The 27448-nt window shown below is 40.6% G+C and overlaps 1 protein-coding gene across 5 annotated transcripts in view; it reads left to right on the top strand.

Annotated features, from left to right (window-relative positions):
* The window catches only part of FGD4 (FYVE, RhoGEF and PH domain containing 4), a 214274-nt gene that overhangs the window by 115398 nt on the left and 71428 nt on the right, over positions 1 to 27448 (top strand). For 2 of the 5 annotated variants that reach the window (XM_030543584.1, XM_030543603.1), the window contains exon 2: positions 23562 to 23723. Coding sequence is in view for 2 of the 5 variants with exons in the window: in XM_030543603.1 (XP_030399463.1) it covers positions 23562 to 23723 (162 nt within the window). In the remaining 3 variants the exon portion in view is untranslated. Of the gene's footprint in view, positions 1 to 5207; positions 5394 to 5781; positions 5787 to 19503; positions 19507 to 23561; positions 23724 to 27448 lie in introns of those variants that run through there. The other 3 variants (XM_030543623.1, XM_030543593.1, XM_030543613.1) reach the window with 3 other exon arrangements.

Below are 27448 nucleotides of genomic sequence, written 5' to 3' on the forward strand. Positions count from 1 at the left end.
CTTACCTCTTGTAATGCTTCTTCGGGGCTTAGATCCTGGTGAAATTCTTCAGCATGAACTGGGTATTAGATGAATTACGGTGATAGTGGTTTTTTTTAAACCTCTAACACTGTATTTGCCATGGTACAAAACACAGGCCCAGTGCACTGCATGACCCCAAATGGCTCTGTCTTAAAAGTGTAGCAGGATTTCTACGATAGATGAGTAAGAGATTTTATGCAGATGGCTTTGACTGGTGAGCTCTTGGAAGAAAGGAATTTTAACAAGGAATTTGAATGGAAGTGGTGTTACCTTGCACCTTTAGGGTGAAAAAGTTTCCAGTTACAGCAAGAAAGCATTAAAGAAAATATAGAAGAAAGCAGGAAGTCAGGAGTGGGATAAAGATACAAAGGGAGTGGTGAAATAAGGCATTTGGACAGGGAATAATAATTAAAAAAAAAAAAAAGAAAGCGAAGTTGAACATGATGCAAGTCTAAGATGGTATAATTTCTGTGCTCAGGTACTGAAAGAGGATGTAACTTACATCAGAGGTGCTGGAACAATTAGTATAGTGGGGGTGTTGAGAGCCTTTGAGCCAAACTGTAAACCCCATATATGATGGAAAGCACTTCAAGCCAGGGGGTGCAGCAGTACCCCAGAACCCCTAATTCTAGCACTTATGATCTACGCTATCCTGTCAGTTACTTTTCCTGCTATATGTATCTCTTCTGTTCACTTGGTGTGCAAGTTACACCAGCTTATCCTCACTTGCACCATCTTACATATCACCTTCCAGTCTTCCTGTAGACAGAGGCAGAGTTGTGGCATATGCAAAAAGTCAGAGGAAAGCAAAGCAAATATATCATCTGAACAGTTATTGAGGAAGATTACTTCAGTGCTGTGCAGAGGCGTAGCGAGCGCCCTCCGTAACTTCCGACCGGAGGGGGCCCCACAAGAAAGGGGGCCCCTAAAAGTGGCAAAAGAAAATGTAAGGTATAACTAAGTAAGTGACATTTATTGACGCTATTGCACAATCCATGTCGGTTTTACTGACAAAACCGTGAAGTCATTATGATACATCATAATGCTATTGGCTACATCAGTTGTCTGTCGATCAGTTTCGAATTTTAGTTGGACCTATTCAAAGAATGTGTATTTGCGTTCATAATGGCGGTCGGCGGATAAATGTTATTAATTTAGTTTAGTTTTTTATCGTTTCGAACTCAGAAGCGTGCTTTGTGATGTCTAAGAGAATGTATAAGAGCGGAGCTAGTAAACAAAAGGCAGCAAAAGATGCCGAGAAGGAACTTGAGAAAATTCCAAAGTTGTCAACGTATTTTGCGCTGCAATCCAATGTACAGGTACAGGCACATGAAACTGACAGCGCTAGCAGCGACAAATCGTATCCAGAAGTATCCAGAAGTGCTTCAAGTGAGGTCGAAGGTGAAGCCAGTTGTTCTACCAAACAAACTGTGACAGATATTCCAGCTGCTGCCGGGAAAGAAGTATCTGAATCTGAACCACTGACTGATGATCCAGGAGATTGGCCGTCTATAATATCGGACAGGCAAGTGTGTGACGTTGCACGTGGCCCACCGCAGCAGAATGAAAGTTACAAATTTCCATTTAACGAGGAAAGACGGAGGTTCACAAGTACTCATTTCTATCGAACCATGGCAAATGGCGAGAAAATAAGACGTTCATGGTTAATGTACTCAGTTCAGAAAGATGCCATTTTTTGTTTTTGTTGTAATTTGGCACTGGCGACATACCGCTACGTCGTGGAACATCTGCTTGGAAAGCACAGTCAAAAAGACTTCAGCAGCATGAAACAGGCATGGTCATCAAGACTGTATGGTGAAATGGTTTGACCTTCGGTCAGGCATAGTAAACCGTACATCTATTGACCAACTTGAATTGCAGGCTTTTCTGAAAGAAGGAGATTTCTGGAGAAATGTTGTCAAACGCATGGTTGATGTCGTCATTATTTTCTTGTCCGAAAGAAACTTGGCATTTCGAGGAAGTAATGAAAAGCTCGGCGATCCTTCGAATGGCAACTTTTTGGGACTGTTTGAATTGCTTGCAAAGTATGATACTGTCCTCAGCGAACTTTTACGGAGGATTAAGAAGGCAGAGACGTATGTTCAGTACGTCAGTCCACAGATCCAAAACAAGCTGATTCAACTTGTTGCCAGTAACATTCAAGAGGCCAACATAGCGCAGCTTAAAAAAACAAAACATTATTCAGTTATTTTTGACTGTATTCCCGACATGTCACATGAAGAACGGATGTCTGTGGTGTTACGCTTTGTTGAATGCAACGGTGAAGATAGTGTCAATATTCGTGAAGCGTTTGTTGGTTTTCTTAATGTTCATGATACAACTGGCGAGGGCTTATTGGAAGCATTTCTTGAAAAGGCAAACAACTTAGGAATAGACATTGCTGATATGAGAGGCCAAGCTTATGATAACGGTGCAAATATGAGAGGAAAAAATAAAGGAGTTCAAGCCCGCGTGCTAGAAATAAATGACCGTGCCTTGTATGTACCATATGGAGCTCACACTTGGAATCTTGTGATCTCAGATGCGGCAAAGTAATCGAAATATGCCGTTGACTCTTTCGGTCTGATTAACAGAATATACGTTATCTTTTCTTCTTCAGCTTCACGTTGGGATATACTTCAAGAACATATGCCAATATCTGTTAAAGGGTTATCGGACACTCGTTGGGAGTCGAGAATTGATGCTGTGAAGCCATTGCGTTATCACTTTGAAGAATTGTGCAATGCTTTGTCATCTTTGCGAGAATATGTGCTCGAAAAGAAAGATGGCAATACAGCAACAGAAGCCGGTGCACTTTTAGACCGTTACTACGTGGCCTTTTGTTCTGACTGTGTACACATGGTACGATATACTATTTCACGTCAATAAAACCAGCAAATTAATTCAGTCACCAGATGTGTCAATTGATGTATTGCAGGCAGAAGTCGGTGCTACAATGAAGTTTTTGGAAGACTATCGAAATACAGGATATAACTCTGTGGTCACAAATGCACGTGAAATAGCAGAGCATATGGGTATTGAGCAGGTGTTTCCAGAAACCAGGGTGCGACGTAAGAAGAGAATGTTTGATTACGAATGTGCTGATGATTTGAGTCGTCTTTCTGCCGAAGAAAAATTCAAATCGCAGTTCTTTCTTGTTCTCACTGATCAGGCCATATCTTCTGTTTCGTTGCGATTTGACCAACTCGTGGAGTGGTATAAGTTGTTTGGATTTCTGTACAACGCTAACAGCCTGAAGCAGTGTCACAGAGAAAATGAACTGAAGAATCACAGCAAAAATTTTGAAAGAAAAATGGGAGACATTGATGCCAATGAACTCATAATGGAATTGAATCGTTTTATTTATGTCATCGAGAAAGAGAGAGGACTTGTCACGGCAAACAATTTTTTAACATACATATACAAGAACAGCCTTCAGGAGATATATCCGAATCTTTGTATTTGCATCAGAATTCTTCTGACCACACCAGTTACTGTCACTGGTGCTGAAAGGAGCTTCAGCAGACTGAAACTGATCAAGAATATCCTGCGCTCAACCATGACAGATGACAGGCTTTCTGCGCTTGCAGTTATCTCAATCGAAAACAAGATTGCCAAATCTCTGGATATGACGCATTGATTAACCAATTTGCGGAGAACAAGACTCGAAAGAAGCGCTTTGTGTAAATACAGAATACATGTACACTGTAGGCCTATGTATACATAATATGAATCCTGTATATTGTATAAAATAAATACCGCATTCCAGTTTCTGCATTGTAAGGGGCCCCAGACATATGTTCGGAGGGAGCCACGTTCATTGTTGCTACGGCCCTGGTGCTGTGAATGAACATGTGCGTATGTTCTGGTTCACATTATCCAAATTTACCAAGAACAGTCAGCCAGGTTTAACCCAGTCTGTTCCTCTTGCCCCAGAATGAAATTCATCCAGGGCTTTTAAGCTTTTTTTTTCCCTCTTTTCTTTCCTCCTCCTCCTCCCCTGTCCCCCCGCCCCCAAGCTTGGGCAGCATTTGTCCCTGTCACACCATCTCTTTGGGTGAGGAGGAAACCAGATACGTTGCATTTATGTATTTTATTTTGCTGACCACTTTGTTAGTCATGGATACTGTTTGATACGGTCTGAGCAAAATTACACCTGCAGCAGGGTAATTGTCTTACAAGGTCAACAGGGCATGAAGGAAAAGGGGTGGGGTTCTTAGCAAACTAGACTTGGGGATCTTCAACAGTTTGTTTGTTAATAGTAATATTACTCTTTCCAGTTCATCTAATGTCTGAACTTTTCTAAGATGATTTGCATTTACACAATACAAAATTGACTCTGATTTATCTCTTTCCTTACATTTACCTGCAAGCAAAGAGTCAGAAGAGAGAGGTGGTTAAGACAGAGGAGAGTGAAGAGGAAAGTGCAGTCAGTAGGCCTCAAGTGCTACCAGTGTACTGGCTTCATCCTCTGACCCTGTGCCTTCCTTCAGTATTTGTGGCAAGGACTGTTCCTCAAAAATTGAACTTTTTAGCTACTTGCAATGCTGCAGCATGTCAGGTTTTTTTGAGATGCCATCAAAATATGTACTAAGGCATTGCCAAGCACAGGGTGCAAAAGCCTTACTATTTTAAAACTGGATTCATTCCAATGACCTCATTCTATTTCCATTCTACACCAAAAAAGCCAGCATTTTATGAATACATTGTAGAATCTTTTTCGGTTGTACCTCTGTTCTGGAGTTCTAATCTTCACCTTTACTTTAGTTCAAAGAAGCAGTTTAAACACGCTCTGTTTGCACAATGAAAAGGATTTTGGAAACAAAAGTCACTTAATAACAATGGGACTGTAAGTATCAACCAGAGGAAAGGGCTACTGATTTTATCATTTAACCTTGTTTTTTTATACAGTGGTGAAATCAACAGTTGTAGAAACTTCCAAAATAGCTGAGGCATTAGATGAAAACCACTTACTGTGTTTTCCCCATGCTTTGCTCCTGTGGTTTGAAGGTTACATAAGTTGATTCCCTTGTTTTTCTATTTAACAGGAATAAAACCTCTTCCAACTGACTCTCTCTCCTCTCTTGTTAGTTTTGCTTGCTTGCTCCAGCCCTCTCTCTCTCCCTTACACAAAACAGGCATGCTGTCAAAGAGGTGGGGCTATTACATGCTATGTCTGTGAACTGTAAACTTTCAGTATATACTGAGCATCTGATTAGAACTCCTTCTCAATGATCTACAAAATTTGTAAATGGGGTATATGTGAACCTGTCATATGATCATTAACACTGTGAACTCGATTACTGGTGCATACAGCAGCATTAGAGTGAATTTGGTATCAGCATACATGAAAACCATGTCTTTTGATCTAGGTAAGGCTGACTTGTTTGGATTTTTGAATTGTTTTTGATTGTTAGTCTTTGAATTTGAGTTGTTACCTGCAGAATATTTAATAGTGTTTTAGTCCAAAGACAAATGGAGAGCAAAGTTTTATCTCTGGTGCCTTAGAAGTATAAATATATTATAAAATCAGCTGCTTGATTGTGTAATACATTTGGAACATGTTTGTTCTAACTGACTAATCAGTTTGTAGATTTTTTTTTTTCTTGGAGTGTTTGCTAAGTTCATCATGCAAAAATACTGTTTGTGCACATCTTGCTACTTTCACCTCAACTCTCAAACAATTGAATTTTCAGATATTTAAGTGCTTTCTATTTCTGGTTTGCTGTTGAGCTGACAGCAACAATTCCGTTTACAGCTGAAAGGTCCCTAGTCTGTTGCTATAAATCAGTATTGTCTGAAATATTTATTTTCTCAGTGGTTCATGAATTAAGTTCACCTGGCTAATTTGGGGGAGACAAGTTTGCGTTGCCAATTAATTCTGTATATGTGGTCTTGCAGTGGCCACTTTCACGTACTCCATGCTTATTTTTCTAACTTACTTTGCAGTAAGGAATAGTGTCTAAAAAAATATAGTTGCATTGTAATTTCAGCCTTGACAAGTGCTTACTGTGCAGGACACACAATGTAAACATTCTCTGATCCTAAGAGCAAACTATAATATTTTTTGAAAATGGGATCTAATCCAAAATTAGAGATGAAATAGATTTGTGAGCAGATACATTGAAAAGCCCATCACCCCTGGCTGTTATGAAAACCACAGAACCAGTTGAGGGATAGGAGAAGAGAGAACTTCTGTGTACTTGAGTTTTGGGTTTGGGGTCTGGGGTTTTGATAACAGTCTGCTGAGGAAGTTTGGGGTAAACTGTGCAGCTAACTCTGCTGGACTCCATTCTCTACTGGTCTATCCACCCCAAGCACAGTCCTCCCAACTTCAGTTTTTGCTGGTGCCAAACTTCTCACAGGTATGAAGTGTGACATGTCACCCATATCAGACAACTCCTGTTGGCTCCTCATTCATTTCATATACCAATACACAGGCCCAGAAGTTTTTAAAACCATTCTGATTTTGTGTCTTAGTTCAAAGATCTGGTCTCTTATTCCTAACTCCCTCAATTTGTGTACTATCTTCTCTGCACTTTTGCACAATCTCGCCATGACGGATGCAAGAATTTTTCTCTTGACATTTTTTCCCCTTCTCTGCTTTTGTATTTTTATTTCAACTTTGTAACCCCAGCCTGTTTTGGGGACGCAATGTGTGTGAAAGGATATGCTTTATAAAAAATATGCTTCATAAAGTTGTATTGTAAAACACAAATTACTGCAGAAAGAAAGTTGGCAGGATGAGCACAGCTGTGCACTGGAAGTAAATGATAGTATTGCGTGTGGTCCTTGTACATAGTAGGCATACGTTTTTTGACTTTTGAGGTGAAAAAATTTCTAGGATGGTTATTGTGGTCAAATTCTGTTCACATGGTATTAAGAGCAAAATTCTTTAAAGTTAGTTGCCATCTGAGTGATGTGCAATAGAACAGGGGGTCTCAAAGTGTGGTCCGTGGATAGTTCCCACTAAGGTGTGCACCTGGGTGGCTGCACATGAGAGAATGAAGGGCCACCCACCTAATGAGTGGAGCTGTGCAGGCGTAGCTCCACTAATTAAGTGCCTGGACCCTGGAGAAGACGCACATGTACGGTGAGGTAGTGGCCTTGGGGGGAATAAGGGGTAGGTGGGAGGGGGCAATGGGGTGAGAAGAGGGACTGGGGGAAATTTGGGACGTGCAGGGCTGCGGTGGCCAGAGAAAGAGGTGACTTTCCCCAATTCCAGGGCTGCGGTTGCTGGGGAGAGATGACCTTCCTTCCCAGCCTCAGCTCTGTGGCAGGAGAGAGAGCCTTGCCCCCGCCTTCCCAGCCCCAGCTCGGGGGCTGCTTCAGCGGGGGAAAGAGGGCACATCCATCACATTAGAAAGGTAAGACTACTGATATTAAAATATGAGTTGTGTGCTTTTATTTGTAGAACAAAAAAAGTTTAAGATTTTATGTAGTGCTTTTATCCAAAGCACTTTACAATAGTTAGCTAATGGTACAAACAACAATTGGAAAGATCGTTAAGTGGGTCACCGAGACCCTCAGCAATTTTCAAGTGGTCTGTGTCGGGGGGGGGGAGGGAGAATGGGGGGGTTGAGAATCACTGTGATAGAACAATTGGTGATGGGCAGCGGTTGCCTTTTAGTTTACAGAAACTGATCAATATTAAATAAGTAAACTAGCTGTACTAGCTTGACATTGCTGAGGAGCATGGATATCTGCATTGTAGCAGTGCTGCCCCAGCTGCTGTTTATAATTAATCTCTTTCTGTGTGTCAGGAGTTTACTTGGCTACTTCAATTCACATTGGGCTAAAATATGAACGTATATGCTAATAGTCTGGTTGCAAACTGGCAAGATGAAGTTTGAGAATCTTGATCTTGAAAGGCTAAATATTAAATGGACTCCTATATTTCACAAGGAAATTTAACACGACCTTGCCTGTGTGTTACTAGGAGGCCTCGGTTAATAACTGACAGGTTTTTTGGGCTTGTGCTGCATTGCAGCTAGGTTGCTTGAGTTGTTGACGTAAAGCAGAAGACATGAAGGTAGGAAATGGACTTCATGCACAAGGGGAGGTCTTATGGTAAAACACTATTAAGAGAGATACTAGCATGTTGTGAGATTCATGTCTGAGTGAACAGGAGAACCTAAAAGTAGGCTGTTCTTAGCTTCTTTCCGGAGCTAAGAACTGTGGGGGGAGGGAGGGGGTGATCAGGCAATTTCACTCAAGTTGTAACTCCTCCAGAAAAGTACTACTACCTGCAGAGGCTTGCATATACTAGTTCAAACTGTGTTCTCCAGCAACCAACAGACAAAGAAAGGACTTTTGGATAGATAGCTTGAGTTTAAACGTACTCAGTCTTCTTTCTGGTCCAGCAAACAGACAGGGCCTTCTGTTCAAGGGGGCCCCCAATCCTTTCAGGGAGGAGTTGGAAGGACTTAATCTAGTGAGGCTGCAGAAGACTGATGGGTGACCTCTCGTAAGCTTTTAGCATGCATATATTTACTATTTTTAATGTTTTCTCTCTAATGCTTTTACCTTAGGAATAAATGTGATTGCTTATAAAGAGCTGTATGGTAACTTGTGACTGCTGGCAATTACAGCTGCTCATAACCTTCAAAGAGAAAGCCAAGTGCAGGTGCTGGCCTGTTGAGACAGTGTGGCTTTCTGGGGCTATAACAATGTAGGCAGGCAGAACTGTGCAGCTTGGAAAAACCCTGGTCGGGAGGGAGAGATGTGGGTCTCTGCCCAAGAGAGGTGGTGGCTGAGAAGCTGGGAACCTAGAATGAGTGCCTTCGAGGGACCGCAGTTACCATGAAATGATGTTGGAGCTTTCAGAAGAACACCAAATATTGTGAGTTGGCAAAAATCTGTTGATTTTAAGTTGCCTTTTTTACCTGGACAAAGGTTTAGAAGTGTAAATTTGATAAAACTGAAGGAGGATATTTACAGAAAGAAGGGTTTGGGAGATTGAGGGCCTTTCCCAGACAGGCCACAGTGGATGCTGCGTGGGCTCTGGCAAACCCTACAAAAAGACACTTGCCTTCGTGAAACACTGGTAACTTTACAAGGAGGCTTATTTCAGAATTTTTTTTTTTTCAGTAGCATGGGATTTTGTGGGAAGTTCCTATTCTTTATTTTAGGAATATTATAAATGCCAGGACAGGAAAATGATTAATTTTAAATCATTGTATGATGCTTCAGCTGTTTTCAGTGTGCAGTGCTTCCATTAAGCAATTATCCAAGTCTTTGCATCAAAAATAACTTCAAAGGATTCCCAATTTGGGAATTAATCAAGTGATGTGTGCTAATACTAGTCGATGGATTGAAATAAATACATTTTTGGGGGGTGAGGGCAGGAAGAGGGACAAAGGGTTTGAACAATGTAAAAACATTAAACTGTTGGGCTTGGTCTTTCTGGATCTCTGTTATTTCTGTCAGCCTGATCATTTAGTAACATGTAAGCAGAGTAAATTAGCATTTAATTACCCAGAGTAGTTGAAAGAATTGATGCAAATCCTTTTAACGTTCAGTCTGAAGTGAGTATTTGAACAGCAAAAGAATGTTCTCTGGCAGATGAGATTGTTTTAATTTTTCTTTTGAATCCAAGACAATACTTATGTGAATATGACTTACTTCCTTAATGATGGCCATTATGCTCTGATGCAGGGGTAGGCAACCTATGGCGGCACATGTGCCGAAGGCGGCATGCAAGCTGATTTTTTCAGTGGCACTTACACTGCCCAGGTCCTGGCCACTAGTCCAGGGGGCTTTGCATTTTAATTTAATTTTAAATTAAGCTTCTTAAACATTTTTAAAACCTTATTTACTTACATACAACAATAGTTTAGGTATATATTATAGATTTATAGAAAGAGACCTTCTAAAAACATTAAAATGTATTACTGGCAAGCAAAACCTTAAATTTGAATGAACAAATGAAGACTCGGCACACCACTTCTGAAAGTTGCCGACCCCTGCTCTGATGATATATGGAGGTCTAAGCCTTCATAGGCAATGTCCACATGAAAACTGGCACCACTGTGGCAAGTTTAGTAGAGGAGAATGAAAGGAGACTGCAGAAGGGGTTCCAACTGAATGATTTCACAGGAAGCCCTAAATTTGCTTAAATCAGCCATTTAAGGCTATTCTTGTGGTATTTCCAACCAGGTCAAAAGCAGGAAGTACTGGCATTCTTGTGAGGTTTGCAGCTTGAGTTCTTTATATTTCTGAGTTGGTGCTGCAGACATTCCCAGGGAGCTGCTGTTCTGTGTTTTGTAGATGTTGGCTGTTAATTACTTGGCAGCAAGCTGGGACTACTTAAGTAGCCTAAAAATGGTCTGTGTCCCCCCAAAATTAGAAAAAGCATGCTAAACAGAGCAGCTGTAATGCTGCAGAGAGGCAATGCTGGTATTACCTATGTCAGGGGCAGCAAGCACAGGACTCACAGTCTACTTCAGTCTGCTCTAACAAACGGGATGATTTTCTAAGGTATACTTCCCTTTTTTACATGATTTGTTGTCTTTCAGCAGTAAATGTTAGTGTCTGGCCTTCGTTACGGAGTTAACCTCAGTGCACGGCATTCTAGAATTAAGGCACTGCTTTTAAAACTTCTTTTCATATTTGAATTCATAGATCTTAGAGTCGTGATTTTCTTTTCATGCTTGAGTTAGTGGGGCTATAAGTGGTTATGCCATACACATGTTATCCATTTCTGCAGTTTGAAAGAATTGAGAAATAAAAGAGATGGTTTACACTATTAACAGTTTGGGTCCAGTGTTTGAAATTTGCTTTGATTTTTTTCTTTTAAGGCTCTCTTTTGCCTTTTCTATATTTCAGGCAGATTTTATACTGAGTCTTTACCTCAGTTTATTTTATGTGGTATAATCTTGAAGATTTGTACATTTGCATTTAAATTAATCAAAGGAATAGTCAGTTTTAAAACTTCTTTAATTAGTTTGTTTTTCTCTTCTTGGGGATGAAGTTATTTTCTTGCAGCATCCTGTTTCTAAAAATATTATCTAGTAGCAGAGAGCCTTCGTTCAGTGAAAGATATCTGCGCTAATCTTTTAAAATGTATGTAGCTATTTTTAAAATAAGCAAGTTGCTTAAGAGGTGTTTTAACAGCACAGATCAACAGCCAGTAAGAGTGACGGACCAGAAGGTTACAAAAGACATTATACAGATGCATTAAAAATGTGTTCTAAGCATTTTCATATGATGAGCAATAAAGGAATGAAGGAATTTGAGTTTATATTTAGCTTTTATTATTTTTTAGGAAACCTGTTGCCCAATATCATTATTCTATATTAGTTTAAAAAAGGGAATGCAAATACACTAACATATTCACTGTATTTTAGAACCTCAACTGCCACTGTAACTACAGCTGTTTTGTATTTATGTAACATTAAGAACTCTATCTTTTCTCTATTATTATTTTATTTTATTTTATTTTATTAACTAGAGCTTCTCCATTAGTATTTGGATGGCCATGCTAAAGAATGTTAGATTATACTCTGTTACAGAGCATAATTCCATGATAGGTGTCTTGTGTATTGCTGGTATCTAGGGTTGCCAACTTTCTAATTGTAGAAAACTGAATACGCTTGCCCTGCCCCCACCCCACCCCTTCCCTGAGGCCCCACCCCCCACTCACTCCACTCCCAGTCTCTCAGTCGCTTGCTCTCCCCCGCTCTTGCTCACTCGCTCATTTTCAGCAGGTTGGGGCAGGAGGCTGGGATTCAGAGGGGGCTGTCGGCTGGGGCCAAGGGGTTCAGAGTGTGGGAGGGGACTCTGGGCTGGGGCGGGGGGTTGGGGTGTGGGAGGGGATAAGGGCTCCGGCTGCAGATGTGAGCTCTGGGGTGGGACTGGGGATGACTGGTTTGGGATGTAGGAGGGGGTTCCAAGCTGAGGTAGGGGGTTGGAGCATGGGAACAGGTGCGGGGTGCAGGCTCCAGGAGGGAGTTTGAGTGCTGGAATGGGTTCGGAGACTGGGCAGGGGGTTGTGGTGTGGGGGTTCAGAGTGTGGGCTCCGGGTTGTGCTGACCTCAGGTGGCCCTGCCATTTCCTGGGGATGGCAGAAGCCCACATGGCTCCCTGGAAGCGATGGCCTGTCCCTCCGGCTCCTAGGCAGAGCAGCCAGGGGGGCCCCACGCGCCCGCTGGTGCTACCCCTGCAGCCCCATTGGCCGCAGTTTCCAGCCAATGGGAGCTGTGAAGTTGACGCTCAGCGTGGCGCCTGTGTTATGCTTATAAGAAACACAGAGAATCTATTGAAAGGGGATAAGGCAATACGCTGCGTTTATTGAGAGTACAGTTTAAGCATTGAAATCAACATATGCACATGCACATGCACACACAGAGTTCTGCAGCTGGATCTTATAGTTACCGGTCCTTAGTGTTGCACGGTCAATTCCAGTGGCCAGCTGAAACTGCACACGAGGGAGGGGAGCTAGGCCTCTGTCAAATGTATTCAAAGCTCTGATGTTGATGCAAAACAAACCCAAAGTCCCATGGCAATACACCCTTCTTTTATAGCAATAAATTCCCATATCTTGCTGTGTCATACCCACGAGTTAGTCAAGGTTGTTCTTAATTAGCATTATTTTGAGTTGTTACCGGAAAGATCCGCAGCTGTTTCTTATCCGTCCCTTTGGATCAACTCCTTATCTTGTCCTTGGGGTTTATGCCTTTGCTTTAGGGTCATCAATCTGCCCTCCGGGTGATTGATAATAAAATTGGTACCTCTTGATTCCTCTACTCCCTTCTTGACCATCCAGCCTACTTGTCCTTTTTCAGTTAATTACAATACATTCTTCACTCTCACACCAAACAGTAAATAAGGCAATTACAGCCATAAAACTTCTATCCTTCTAAGAACCAGTGTTAACATAATCAGCAAAAAATAAACTCAGAACAATTTCTTCTTACTAATTCAAGGCTACAGTTTCTTCTTACGAATTCAAAGCTAGCAAAATGGAGTACAATTTTACTTGAGACAATTTCTTCCCATTGGGCTTTTGGCCTACACCTGTAGGTGGGGCCATGTGCGGAGCCCCTGGCTATCCCTCCACCTAGGAGCTGGAGAGAAATGCTACTGCTTCCCAGGAGCTAGGCACGGAGCCTGCCTGCCCCGCTGTTGCCAAATGGACTTTTGGCGGCCCAGTCAGCTGTGCTGACCAGAGCTGCCAGGGTCCCTTTGAAAACCGGACGCTTGGCAACCCTACTGATGCCCTGAAGAAAATGTATCTTTCATTTTGTTCACTTAGGGCCTCATTTTGCAGCCCATATTCATGCAAGTAATCCCACTGAGTGTAATGACTCCGCTTGTGAGAGTAAGGATTTCCTATGTTAAGGACTGCAGAATTGGGCTCTTTAGAAAATGATAACTCAGAACATTTGAGGCCTGACCCAAAGCATATTGAAGTCAGTGGAAAGATTCCCCTCGACTTCACTGGGATCCTGGCTATAAGCCTTAAGCAGAACATTTACAGTGGGAAAAGTGATCTAGAATGCAGACGTTTGCGGAGTTATTCACATTCCAGAGTAATGCCATGAGAACAAAGGGAAAAATCCATTGGGGTATCATTACAGAAATGCTTCCAGTTAGTGCTTTCCAGAAGAGGTGTATATATTACAATTGAAAATACCATTGATGTAGGGAGAGACTTACAAAGGCAACTGAAACTTGACTGGTTTCCTCTTTTTCCCAGTCACATGTGAACTAAGCTGTAAAAGCCAACAGAGAGATAGGGAGGAGAAGGAAGAAATCAGCCCTCAGACACACTATCTGAGAGACGCTCAACCTTTCTGGACTACTGTACTACTTTGGAGAGTCTGATATGTCTTGTGTACCCCACTTAAAAACTACTTTCTTACAAAATCAAACCTATTACTGAAAAATTGCTAACTTTCTCATTTTTACCACAATTTTATAAAATACATTAATTGGAATATAAATATTGCACTCACATTTCAGTATTTAGTATGTAGAGAAAAATTAACCAGGGCTGTAACTGAGTGGAGATTTCAAGGGATTGTTTGAAATCTTGTGGTAATGCTTTTATCTTATTGAAACAATACCATGAGTTTTGTTCAGGTTAAAACTAGTTTAAAAAAAAGGTTCAAAAAAATGTTAAAAGGTAACGTATGTAAACCCTATTCTTTGGATCCCTTCATCTTACTTGGGCTCAGAGTGAGCATATAGGTTTGCCTGCGTGGAGCAGCTTATGGGATCAGGGCCAAGTGATGAAGATCAATACAACACACAAGACTGGATTGATAAATTGACTCTTGGCAATCTCCTGGATTTTATAAATTGCCCAGTGTCAGTGTAATACCTCTAGTGAATTAGTATGGAATTTCCCCTTTGGTCACTTAGTTTGCATGATGCACTGTACATCAAGATTCTAGGTTGGGATCCAAAAACCTATTGCTGTAAATCTTGATCATGTTGTTGATGTTCCACTCTATCCTTAAAGCTTAATCCTACAATTCTCAGGGAGGCGCAACTCTTATTGACCTATCTGAGAATTTGTCTGTGTCAAGACTCATAGATTCATAGAGTCATAGATTCTAGGGTCAGAAGGGACCAATGTGATCATCTAGTCCGACCCCCCTGCACAAAGCAGGCCACAGAACCCTACCCATCCACTTCTATAACAAACCCCTAACCTATGCCTGAGTTATTGAAGTCTTCAAATTGTGGTTTGAAGACCTCAAGCTGCAGAGAATCCACCAGCAAGTGACCCATGCCCCACGCTGCAGGGGAAGGCGAAAAACCTCCAGGGCCTCTGCCAATCTGCCCCGGAGGAAAATTCCTTCCCGACCCCAAATATGGCGATCAGCTAAACCCTGAGCATGTGGGCAAGACTCACCAGCCAGCACGCAGAAAAGAATTCTCTGCAGTAACTCAGATCCCATCCCATCCAACATCCCATCACCAACCACTGGGTATACTTATCTGGCGATAATCAAAGATCAGTTGCCAAAATTAGGCTCTCCTGTCATACCATCCCTTCCATAAACTTATCAAGCTTAATCTTAAAGCCAGATATGTCTTCTGCCCCCACTACTCCCCTTGGAAGGCTGTTCCAGAATTTCACTCCTCTAATGGTTAGAAACTTTCGTCTAATTTCAAGTCTAAACTTCCTCGTGTCCAGTTTATACCCATTCGTTCTTGTATCTACATTTGTACTAAGCTTAAATAATTCCTCTCCCTCTCTAATATTAATCCCTCTGATATATTTATAAAGAGCAAGACTGAAGGATTACACATGTGATTTTGATCAAGAAAACTTGTTGGTTAAATAAGGACATAAGCAATTGATAGATACAGAAAAATACTCGAAAGTCCAACTATTTTAAATTCCTCAGATCAACTTCTTTCTGTTTAGGTGTGTGTTATAAAATGAGCTTACTTGGTTTGGCAGTCATCTTTGTATATTTGGGTGAGTATTGCAGAAGAAATTATCTTCTGCATATATTGTTTTAATAAGTTAAAATCCTCCAGGTTTGTGTGGGGTTCAGGGTAGTTTTTTGAGGGGAAAGGGTGTTTGTGTGGGTGTTTTTGTTTGAAGTCCTAAAATTGATTTGAGCCCTTTTGGGGTGGGGTTCCTCATGATAAAGAGGATTGAAAATTTTTGCCTTTTCCTACATTTATGCAAAAGTCTATAAGAGTAAGGGTATTTTGTATTAAACTATTCTATAGAATTTAAGAGAACTTTCAGTATTATATAATTTTGTAGAATACTTCAAAAAATAAATGATTGACATTTTCTTACCCTTAAAATTTTATTTAAAATGTAATTTCTGTGAACTTCTGTAGCCTTTTTTTATAATGAAGGCTGCAAAATCAAGAAGCTATTGAAAATTCAACTTGACTGACTGTTATCACAGAGTTGCCACAGATACCTACTATTTGAAGTATGGGACAAAATAGAGCGACACCCATATCGGGTAACTGTTGGCAAAAGTTTATAGTTTAATAGCAACCACTGTAAATAAAATCTCCGCATTTCAGCTGTTAGCTTCCAGCATGAGTTCTGCAACAGGTTGTGTGCGCATACATGCATGTTGCCCTATTTCTTATCCTCCTTTCTCCATCAAACTTACGAGCAGAGAGGGTAGTGAAGATGACTGATCATAAAACACCCTGCCTGGTATCAAGAATTGACCATCCTCGAAAAGGAAAGGTTGTTTGTCTCATTCACACCCATAAGCCAAGCAATGCTTTGGTATCTAATTTTAGGTTTATCAGCTTTAAGTATGCTATTAAAATCCTATATTCCTGTTTGTTCCATCTATATGTTGCACAACCTCTATTAAAACTGAATACTTGGTGCAACATCAACAGAAGGGTACTAACTGGTCATGCTTGGGTAACCGGGGGAGTAAAACACCAGAAAAACATTTCTAGATTAAATACCCACTTGTTAAATATTTTGCCTCTCCCAGAAAATATTGGGTAGTAAGTACTCAGCATCCAGCTCAGGCTTTGGCTTGAATATTGTTGGTGTGAAATTGAACCTGAGATAAAACAGAACAATGTGTTTGGAAATACACTATTAACATTATCAATAAAGGCGCTAAACATTGTTAGTAAAGAGAAAACAGGGTAAATGCTTTCTTGCTTCCTCTAAAATGATATGACAAATCTGATGAGGATTGATTTTATTCGCTGCAGCAAATGGTATACACCAAAAGAAGAGGGAATTAATGTAGCCCAGAGAACATTAGCAGGATGTATAACATATACTTAACCATTGAAAATAATGCGGGGGAGGAAGGGGAGGAAGGTTTGTGGGGAAAGTTGGGGGGAGGGGATGTGCTTCTACTGTCTACTGCAGCATACAAAATCTCTTTGCTTGTGTCTAGAGCAGTGGTTCCCAAACTTTAACAATCTGTGAACCCCTTTCAATAAAATGTCAAGTCTTGTGAACCCCCTCCTAAAAATGAATATTTCTAGGTATTTTTTCCTTCATCTGAGTATAAATTATAAAAGCAGTGGTCTTGGAAATATAAAATTTGTGTTTGACATGCTTATTACACACTTATTAATTATTTATCATTACAGTATTTTTATTATGTTATGAAAATGGCAACATTCTTCTCACTTCAGTAGCTTGTATCACTTTGAATAAGCCTGTTTATAAGACAAGGCTCCTATGTTTCATCAAGGAGTATCAGATGAGAAACAGCATGAAGGTATTTAAGAAGCCATCTCAGATTTTCTCCTACGCAAGCATTCAGGGCTTGAGCAGTCCAGGCAAACAACATACATTACAACAAAGCTTAAACTTGTTCTTTATAATAATTTAAAAAACAAAACTAGCTGCCTATTTAATTGTAAAAACAGAAAAAAATATCCACCTCCCTTTCCATTTCTTATAAGGAGTCTTGAAGTTTAAATCTTCTCAGTGTGATAGATATGTTTGCTTTGATCTGCTTACCTGCTGGTCCCTTGCTGCCCAGGGTCCCTAGGGAAGCTCTGTCCGCCATTAGGGAATTTTTCCCTGAGAACCCTCTGTCATATTTCATGAACCCCAGTTTGGGAACCACTGGGCTAGAGAATAACATAGTAAAAATAACCAATTTTCACATATCAGAACTAATATTTACTTGAATTTGCTCTCTGGCATATGTTTTTCCCATGAAGATCTGTTCAATGCCTAAATTCAACCTTTCAAACATAATCCCAGATATTTGCCCAGTGGAAATTCACACAACGCTTTTAGGAAACTAGGTTTTTGCAGAGAAGCCAGAGGAAAACTAGTTTCCTCTTGAATATTCCACCCACTAGTCCTTGCATAGAGGGCCTGGTCTATGCTTAAAAATTAGGTCAACCTAGCTATCTCCCTCAGAGCCTTAAAAAATGTCACACCTTGAGCACTGTAATTAGGTTGATCTCACACCTGGTGTAGATCCAAGTAAGTTGATGGAAGAATTCTTTGGTCAACACAGGTGGATTACCTGTATCAAGAGACCCTCCTTCCACTGTGGAGGAACTGTTTACAACACTGCATTGGTACCCCTGATAGCTGTGCTGCTGTAGTGTAGACCTACCCGGACAGTTGCTTTTCTCTTATTAACGGCATCATTGATCGCCTAAAGCATTTAATCACTGGCTTATCACTGCGAGCACCGCCTTAAAATAACCTCAGAACTCTGTGCAGAACAGAGTAACAGAGTGAGCAGACTCTTTAAAGCATTTACAGTTTGTAACTGACAATTGCTTCAAAATACAAATGTGTAAAGAATTGAGGGCAAGTCAGCAGTTCCCACCCCCGTCACTCCCACCCCAGCTATTGAATGTGTAGATTCCCTGCCTCACACTCTGTAGTTTTAGTTACTTTCAGATTCAATTAAACCTGAAAAAGCCCTGTTTGGTTCTAACAATTACTGTTCATGATCTGGGGCTGGCTCTTTCTAGTTTTGTATCAAAGATGCTTGAAACTTCTGATTTTCCATGGTTTCATTCCAAAACCAGTGGAAATCCTGTGGTTTCCTTGAATTGTGTCCTTTCTTGCATGTACAGTTTAGTGGATGCAGCTGATGGGATTTACATGTCTATCTTATTGTGCTAGTACAGGGGTCGGCAACCTTTCAGAAGTGGTGTGCCGAGTCTTCATTTATTCACTTTAATTTAAGGTTTCGTGTGCCAGTAATACATTTTAATATTTTTAGAAGGTCTCTTTCTATAAGTCTGTAATATATAACTAAACTATTGTTGTATGTAAAGTAAATAAGGTTTTTAAAATGTTTAAGAAGCTTCATTTAAAATTAAGTTAAAATGCAGAGCCCCCCGAACCAGTGGCCAGGACCCCGGCACTGTGAGTGCCACTGAAAATCAGCTTGCGTACTGCCTTGGGCACGCATGCCATAGGTTGCGTACCCCTGTGCTAGTAAAACAGCAACTGTAGTGGGATGTGTAAATTATATAAAGTAAGCCCATGCTTCTTTTGCATTCACAAAACTGCACTTACCAGATGTGAGTCTGAATTGAGGGATCTTCACAAATCAACCTCATAAAGTTAATTGTATTAAATAGAATAAAATGTTCAACCACTTTTTCATCCATATTTCTCTTACATCACTTTACAGAGTTGGGTAAGCAATGTTAAGTAACTCCATCTGGCAGATGAGATGTTACGCTGACATTTTAAAAAATGCCCACTGATTTTTGCGAACTTTTGCTTTTGGAGTGTCCACTGTGATACATACATGACTTTTTTTTTTCTTTTTTTTTAAAGAGAAGCTGAGTAGGTAGCAGGGGTGGAATCAAGGTGTTCTGAGTCCCACTCCCTTTTGGGTCACGTTTTCTCACTTAAAGTATTCAGAATTACCATACACTCACATTATATGCTCTGGCTTGTTCTGGGTTATTGGATTTTCTTACCACAGATCTCACTCTACCAAATGATACCCTTGGGGAAAGAGTTGTACCCTTATGGAGCAAATCCTTCACCCCTTACTGCAGTCCCTGGCAATCATAGAGCTGGTTTTGGTTTCTTACATAAAGTTAGGGGCAGGATGCTGATGCCTCCCATGTGCTTAATAAGCTCAGCTCTGTGGAAGCTCAGTATGTCTGTGTGGATCAGAAATGAATCCACTGGATTCCCTTTCCCATACTTTCTATTTCCAAAAGCAAATCCAGGGTAGCTGGTTAGAAAGCTTTTGCAATATTATCATCTTTTGATAAGCAACCTGCCTTTTTTTATTGCAAATGATAGTCTTCAAAACTGCAGGAGATCTAAGAAATCAAGATAGTGGTGTAATAAGAATATTCAACTCTGACAGCAAGTGCTTTGAAAATAATTTGATAAACGCCATTTTATTCTAAAATTGTTGGCCTTTCAGGATATCTGCAGTTTGTTCTCATTTTATCTGTTGGACTAGCTTTCTCTCAGGTTTCAACCTTACTGAAATTACTCTGCAAAGCAGAAAAGAACATTTAATTAAGGGCTTGGGTAGTCAGATAATTAGATCGTTTTTCTAATTTGTGAAGTGTGGAAAAAATATTAGTTAAGACATCTGTGGAATATATCCTTGAATTAGTTTAGCACCACAACAGTGAGAAACTATATTTGCTGTGGACAGTGTGCATGGGAATGTACATGTGAATTCAGTAATCATTAATGTGACCTTAAAAAAAAAATCTGTACTCTTAAACTGACTTTGAGACTGTAATAGTTCTTCCTCCTGAAAACATTTGACTGACTCTCTTTCATTTGTGACAAGAATAAGTCTATGTATCCCTGTGGCTTAGACCAGAGGGTCTCAAGCTTTTTCCTTCAGAGGCCCCCCCCAGCATCTATAAAAATTCCATGGCCCACCTGTCCCACAATAATTGGTATTTTGCATATAAAAGCCAGGGCTGGCATTAGGGGGTAGCAAGCAGGGCAGTTGCTTGGGGCCTCCGCGAAGCTACATACCTCAGGCTTCAGGCCAGGCAGCAGGACATAGAGCCCTGGGCTTCAGCTCCATGCGATGGGGCTTCAGCTTTCTACCTTGGGCCTTAGTGAATCTAATGCTGGCCCTCCTTGGCGGCCCCTCTGAAACCTGCTTGCAGCCCCGTAGGGCCCCAGACCTCTGGTTAAGAACCACTGGCTTAGACTACACCTTAAAACATTGCATACTGTTGGAGATACCTAGGTGTCTTCAACAGGATTGAAAGTAAAAAAATCTGACCTAAAACCTAATGATCTTGTTTCATCTTCCTATGGCCTGCCCTACAGAACCACAGTTTGAGGATCTGCACCTTGCCAAAATATTTTTTTACTTTTTACAAATGCAAATCAGCCCTTTTTTTGGCACTTCTAACTGTGGCAGATGAAATATGACTAGATTTTCCTAATTAAAATTTTCTGGAAAATTAGATACTGTATCTCACAGCCTAGAACAGATGGAGGATTCCTTCTAACCTCACTGCAGGTGATAGGCAAAAGTGAATAATAAAATACTCATCAAATTTCTGATACCTACCCCTCCTTCCTGGTAGTGAGATATATAGATTGGAAAATCCCACCGGGATATATTTCACACAATCTTTTTCTCTTCCTTTGTCCTCCCGCAATGGTTTAGTTTGGGGATGGTAAAAGTTATTCCTGTATTAACACCGTAAAATAACTAGCTAGCATTATATTGGTAAACAACTGAAATTCTGGGAGTTTCAGTCAAGATTTGTAAATATATGATGCAGAGAACAAATTTACAGGGGTAAACAAATGTTTCGTTTTTCTCCAGCTGAAAACAAATGCAATACAAACATATTGCAGTCCGTTAAAATCTGCAGCCTTTTGCAGTGTGTTTTTATTTCTTGCACACCTAATAGGATTGTAAGTAGCACTTCCAAGTTCTGTTGCCTTCCAGGCTAACTTAAGTTTGTTTTTAAGACACTGATTTGAAGCCAAAGCTGACAGTTCCTGAGATTTATTGTACATCAGATGTCCCTAGGGTGGGGGTTGGCAACCTTTCAGAAGTGCTGTGCCGTATCTTCATTTATTCGCTCTAATTTTAAGGTTTCACGTGCCAGTAATACATTTTAATGTTCTTAGAAGGTCTCTTTCTATAAGTCTATAATGTATAACAAAACTATTGTTGTATGTAAAGTAAATAAGGTTTTTAAAATGTTTAAGAAGCTTCATTTAAAATTAAATTAAAATGCAGAGCCCCTCAGACCGGTGGCCGGGACCCAGGCAGCGTGAGTGCCATTGAAAATCAGCTCGCGTGCCGCCTTCGGCACACGTGCCATAGGTTGCCTACCCCTGCCCTAGGGTATGACTACTAAACATTGTAAAGGATATCTTACAGCAAGGTTTCCTTGCACTACCTCAGTTTAAGTTCTGGGTACCCTTCATGAAAACTAAGCATAACCTATTAACCATGCCAGAATAAACTACACTTCATAGTAGCCAGTTCATGTGCTTTTGAAGAAAATAGCACCAAAAGTTTGAAATATAACTTAAACCTCTACACAACTTTTAAAACTCCAACAAATATTGTGTTGTAAACAGGACAAGTGTTCCTATATTTTGAATAAAAGATTGTTCATTTGACAGGAATCTCAAATGTAGTCTAGCCCATTCATAAAACCAGCCCTTTGGTGGGATTTTTTTGTGTGTGTGGGCGGTGGGGCGTATATGTTTTAAATCTGAAATAATTTATTAATTATCAACTTTGCAGCGGAAACGATTCTGGAAGCCTTTTATGCTAGTCTTGGTCTTTTATTACTTTGCAGCTAGGGTTTAAGAAACCATGATCAAAATTTTCAAACATAAAAGCCTACAATTAAGATTCCTAAAGCTATATTTAGCCCACCTGCCTGCCTTTCAAAAATGCTGTGCACCGAACAGCTCCTACTGACCTCACTAAAGGCTCTTACTTTTGAAAACTTTGACTCAAGGTCTTAAATATCTGATTATCTTATTTTTCTATTATTAAATTAGTGGAATTGTAGAAGTAGCCGGTCAAGAAATGCTTCCTGAGAATTAAATATTAATTGAATGTGAGATTGAGAAGAGTGAATAATACAGCTAGTCCATTTGTAATCTCCAATGTGTTTGTGAAAAATGATCTTAACCTCTGGTGTTGCATCAAGCTGTCTTTAGGCAAAGAAGATAACATACCTTTTCGCTTGTTGGCATAAATCACATCTTGCTGGGAGAAACATAGCTGATTTATTTTCAGATGCTTATGATAGAATGCTTGGAGAAGGAAATAACAAATACATTTAGATGAGATAAAAGGCAATTTTAAGATTCCTTCTTTATGTACGTAAACCATTATCACCAGCATGGTTGATCGTATAGGAAAGTTGTTACCTTTAGTCAGTCAAATGTCCACTATGGTAGTCTTTATTGAAGTATCTATTTGCCAATCCAGGTAGCTCTGTGTGCATCTTGGCAAAATCAATGTAAAGAAAAATGAAATAGTTGTTTGGTCACTCTATTTGCATATCTAAATCTGTTCACAAAATATTGCTAGATATGAAAACATTTGAGAGGTTGTCTGTATGTGGCAACACATTTTTTAAAATTAAACAAATTCTTTAATTTTACCAAGAAAGAGCACACATCTAGAGTGATACTATTTATAGACATTTAAATAGAACAGTAACTGGAAATGTGAAACTCAGTACCCAGGGCTGCCACAAAATCATTCGTAACTTTCTCCGTAAAAGTGAAATGATAGAACAGTGGTCTCCAAACTTTTTTGATTGTGCGCTCCTATCAGTTAAAAAAATTTTGAGCACATACCCTCTGCCGTGCTGCAGGACAAGCTCTACAATTTTTGCTGCCCCAAGCGCCGCCCCCCCCCTAAAGCCACTCAGACTCCCCCCCGAACTGCCAAAGCACGCCAAAAAAAAAAAAGCTGCCTGAATGGCACTGCTCCAGTGGCGCTCCTCCTGCCACGCACCCCGAAGGATCTTCTTGCAGACCCCCCCTGGGGTGCATGCACCCCACTTTGGAGACCACTGATGTAGAACATTATATCCTTGCTATCCTACGCATTATTCATGCTTGCTTCTTTTTTTTTCCCCTTCCCCCCCTACAGACAGCAGCACCTGTCCAAAGAGTCTCCTAACTAAGTCTTGCTCAGCAAATAGCACAACCTGGCTAGTCAAGCAGAACACATGCAATGAAGTGGCTCAGGGAATAAATGGAAACGTGCCAGTTAAACAGTCCCCACGTTCAGCTTCAAGTCCAAAGCCACAAGGTAAGTACAGATGCAAATACTCTGTTTACATAAGTCATTCTGTGGCTAGCTGACCCTGTTTCAAGAGACAGGCAGGCTTCCTGGGGAGTGCAGCCTCCATTCTCCTTTGAGATTATTAAGTGGTCATCTTGCTCGCCTTCATTTACCTTACAAGTAAATGTCCTTTTCATTGTATTTGGTTTCACTTTGCTTAATTTACATTGGAGACACAGGCAAGCCAGCAAAACAATAGGATTAGGGTTTAGACTCTGTATATTACCAGTTTGCATATGACACTTCACACAACACCGTTTAGCTACAGATTGACAAAGGTGAATTGGGGAAATGAGTGGGTCAGGTCTGATGAGTTATGGCTTGGTTTACCCTCTGCCATTTGGCACTGAGGGGCTCCATGAGTCTCATGCTAGTTTTCAGAAGGAGTCCTGCATCCTCGAGCTGGAAGGATATGTTCCTATATTTAAACTATATGGTGAGCAAAACAGCCCAGCTGAGTAGGCGGCATTAAGGGGGCATTTCAGATTCTAGCAGAAATGGGAACCCTAGGTAGTGAGGTGGGTGAGTGTGTGGGAGAAGAACACTTTATATTGAACGTATTATTCTTTACTCTTTATTATGCAAATGTGCACATTGAATGGAGGAAGTATATTTCCCTCACTCCCGCCAATGAATTACATATTCACTTTGATTTACCCTCTAAAGATAGCTAAAGGATAACAAGAAAACATTTTACAAATATGTGAAAAGCAAGAGGAAGACCAAGGACAGGGTGGGTCCATTACTTAACGAGGAGGGAAAGACAGTAACAGAAAATGCAGCAACAGCTGAAGTGTTAAATGCCTTTTTTCTTTCATTTTTCACCAGAAAGGTTAGCAGTGATCAGATGACTAATATAGAGAACATCAGTGTAAACGGGATAGGATCTGAGGCTTAAAATAAGAGAATAAGTTAAGAATTACTTAAACAAGTCGGCAGGGCCTGACGAGATACTGAAGCAACTGGCTGTGGAGATTTCTAAGCCATTATCTTTGAGAACTCATGGATGATGGGAAGAGATTCCAGAGGACTGGAAAAGGGTAAATATAGTACCTATCTATAAAAAAGAGAATAAAGATAACCCAGGGAATCATAGTCCAGTTATAAAGGCGATGGAGCGAATAATGAATCAGTTTGTAAGCACGTAGACGATATTAAAAAGATAAGTAACAGTCAACATGGATTTGTCGAGAACAACTCATGTCAAACCAACCTAATATCCTTCTTTGACAGGGTAACAAGCCTTGTGAAGCAGAGGGTGGGGTGGAGAAGCAGTACATGTGATATAATCTTGCCTTTAATAAGGCTTTTCATACTGTCTCACATGTCATTCTCATAAGCCAACTAGGGAAACGTAGCCTAAAAATGCCTACAGTAACTCATCACTTAAAGTCATCCTGGCTAAGGTTGTTTTGTTGTTACATTGCTGATCAATTAGGGAACATGCTTGTTTAAGTTTGCAATGCTCCCTTCTAACGTCGTTTGGCAGCTGCCTGCTTGGTCCACTTCTTGCAGGAAGAGCAGCCCATTGGAGCTAGCTGGTGGGGGCTTGGAACCAGGGTGGACCGGAAGCCTCCTGTCAGCTCCCCACTCCCCTAAATTCCCTGTGCAGCAGCTGCCTGCATTTCAGCTGTCCCTCCCCCCACTCCATATGCTGCTCCTGCCCTCTGCCTTGCAGCTGCTCCCCGAGACTCCTGCTTGCTGTGCTGGAGGGAGGGAAGGAAGAGGGGGGCTAATGTCAGGGTGTTCTCCTCCCCCTGCTCCTGCAACCCACTTACCCCATCTTCCATAGAGCAGGGGGGAGACACCAGAGCTCAGGATGGAGGGAGCTTGCAGCAGCTGTGATTCATAGATTCATAGACTCTAGGACTGGAAGGGACCTCGAGAGGTCATCGAGTCCAGATCTCAACAAGCTGATCTAATTAACAAGGTAGTGTACTTAAAGGGGAAATGCGCGTATCTCTCTCGCACTGCGATGTCTCCCCTCCGTCCTCCATTCCTGCTGCCTTGTAGAGTGAGAGAGTTAACCCTTGAGGGCTCAGCCAATTGCTAGTTGATCATTTAGCAGTAAGGGAAATATCCCACCCTCTGACTCCTCTACCTCAACCAAGCTTCACAATCATCATCACTGGGTACCAGTCTTAAATTGTTTTTTTTAAAACTGTGTGTTAATATAGTCTTTTGTCTGGTAAAAAAAAAAAAAAAAAAAAAATTTCCCTGGAACCTAACCCCCACGTTAACATTAATTCTTATGGGGAAATTGGATTCACTTAACATTGTTTTGCTTAAAGTCGCATTTTTCAGGAACATAACAACAATGTTAAGTGAGGAGTTACTATACTATAAAATGGTGCACAAGTGATTGACAACTGCTCTCTGAGTACAGTTTCCCAATGATTAACAGTCAAGCTGGAAGGGCATATCTACTGGGGTCCCTCAGGAATCTTTCTTAGGTACGATTCTATTCAATATATCCATAAATTATTTGGATAATTGCATAAAGAGTACACTTGTGAAATTTGTGGACAGTACCAAGCTGGGAGGGGTTGCAAGCACTTTAGAGGACAGGATTAGAGTTTAAAATGATCTTGACAAACTGGAGAAATAGTCTGAAATAATGAAGATGAAACTTAAGGACAAATGTAAAGAACTACAATTAAGCAGGAATAATTAATTGCACAAATACAAAATCAGTAATGACTGCCTTGGAAGGAGTTTTGCAGAAAAGGCTCTGCGTGTTATAATGGATCACAAACTAAATATGAATCAGCTACGTAATACTGTGACAAAAAGGTGGAGATCATTCTGGGATGTATTAGCAGGAATGTTGTAAGCAAGATGCAAGAAGTAATTTTTGCACTCTACCCAGCACTGATAAGACCTCGGTGAGAATATTGTCCAATTCTGGGCACCACACTTCGGGAAACATGTGGACAAATTGGAGAAGGTCCAGAGAAGAGCAACAAGAATGATTAAAGGTCTCGAAAACATGACCTGTGAGAGAAGATTGAAAAAATAGGGTTTGTTTAGTCTGCAGAAGAGAAGATGGGGAACATAAGTCTTCAAGTACATAAAAGGTTGTTATAAAGAGGAGAGTGATCTCAGTGATTAAGGAGAACAGTGAGACAAGCCAAGAAGCAATGGGCTCAAATTGCAGGAAAGGAGATTTAGGTTAGACTTTTGGAAAAACTTCCTAACTGTCAGGATAATTAAGCACTGGAACAAATTAGCTAGGGAGGTTGTAGAATCTGTGTTTATTGGAGGTTTTTAAGCACAGATTAGGCAAACACCTGTTAGGGATGGTAGATAATACCCCAGTGCAAGGGAGTGGACTAGATGACCTCTCAAGGTCCCGTCCAGTCCTACCTTCCTATAATTTCATAGCTACAAGTTTGAGTTAGAATATGTAAAACACAAACCATGTTTTTGTGTGCAGAATACATTCCTCTGGTTTACAAAAATGTCAGCACTAAGAATGCTGGTAGTGGAATGTAAACCTTTTCACCTTGAGGTCACTGGTTAACATTTAACCCAGGTTGATAATGACCAAAAGTCATTGCAATCTAAAAATGTTGTCCTCTAGGAAATAAAAAGATCTCAATTTATTTCTGAATGGACGTGTCCATGGGTGCCAGTTGTGACAGCAACTGTGGTGATTATAATCTGTATCTCAGTCTCCACAGAGAAATGAA

The sequence above is a fragment of the Gopherus evgoodei genome, chromosome 1 (genome assembly GCF_007399415.2).
Source record: "Gopherus evgoodei ecotype Sinaloan lineage chromosome 1, rGopEvg1_v1.p, whole genome shotgun sequence".
Classification (NCBI taxonomy): domain Eukaryota; kingdom Metazoa; phylum Chordata; order Testudines; family Testudinidae; genus Gopherus; species Gopherus evgoodei.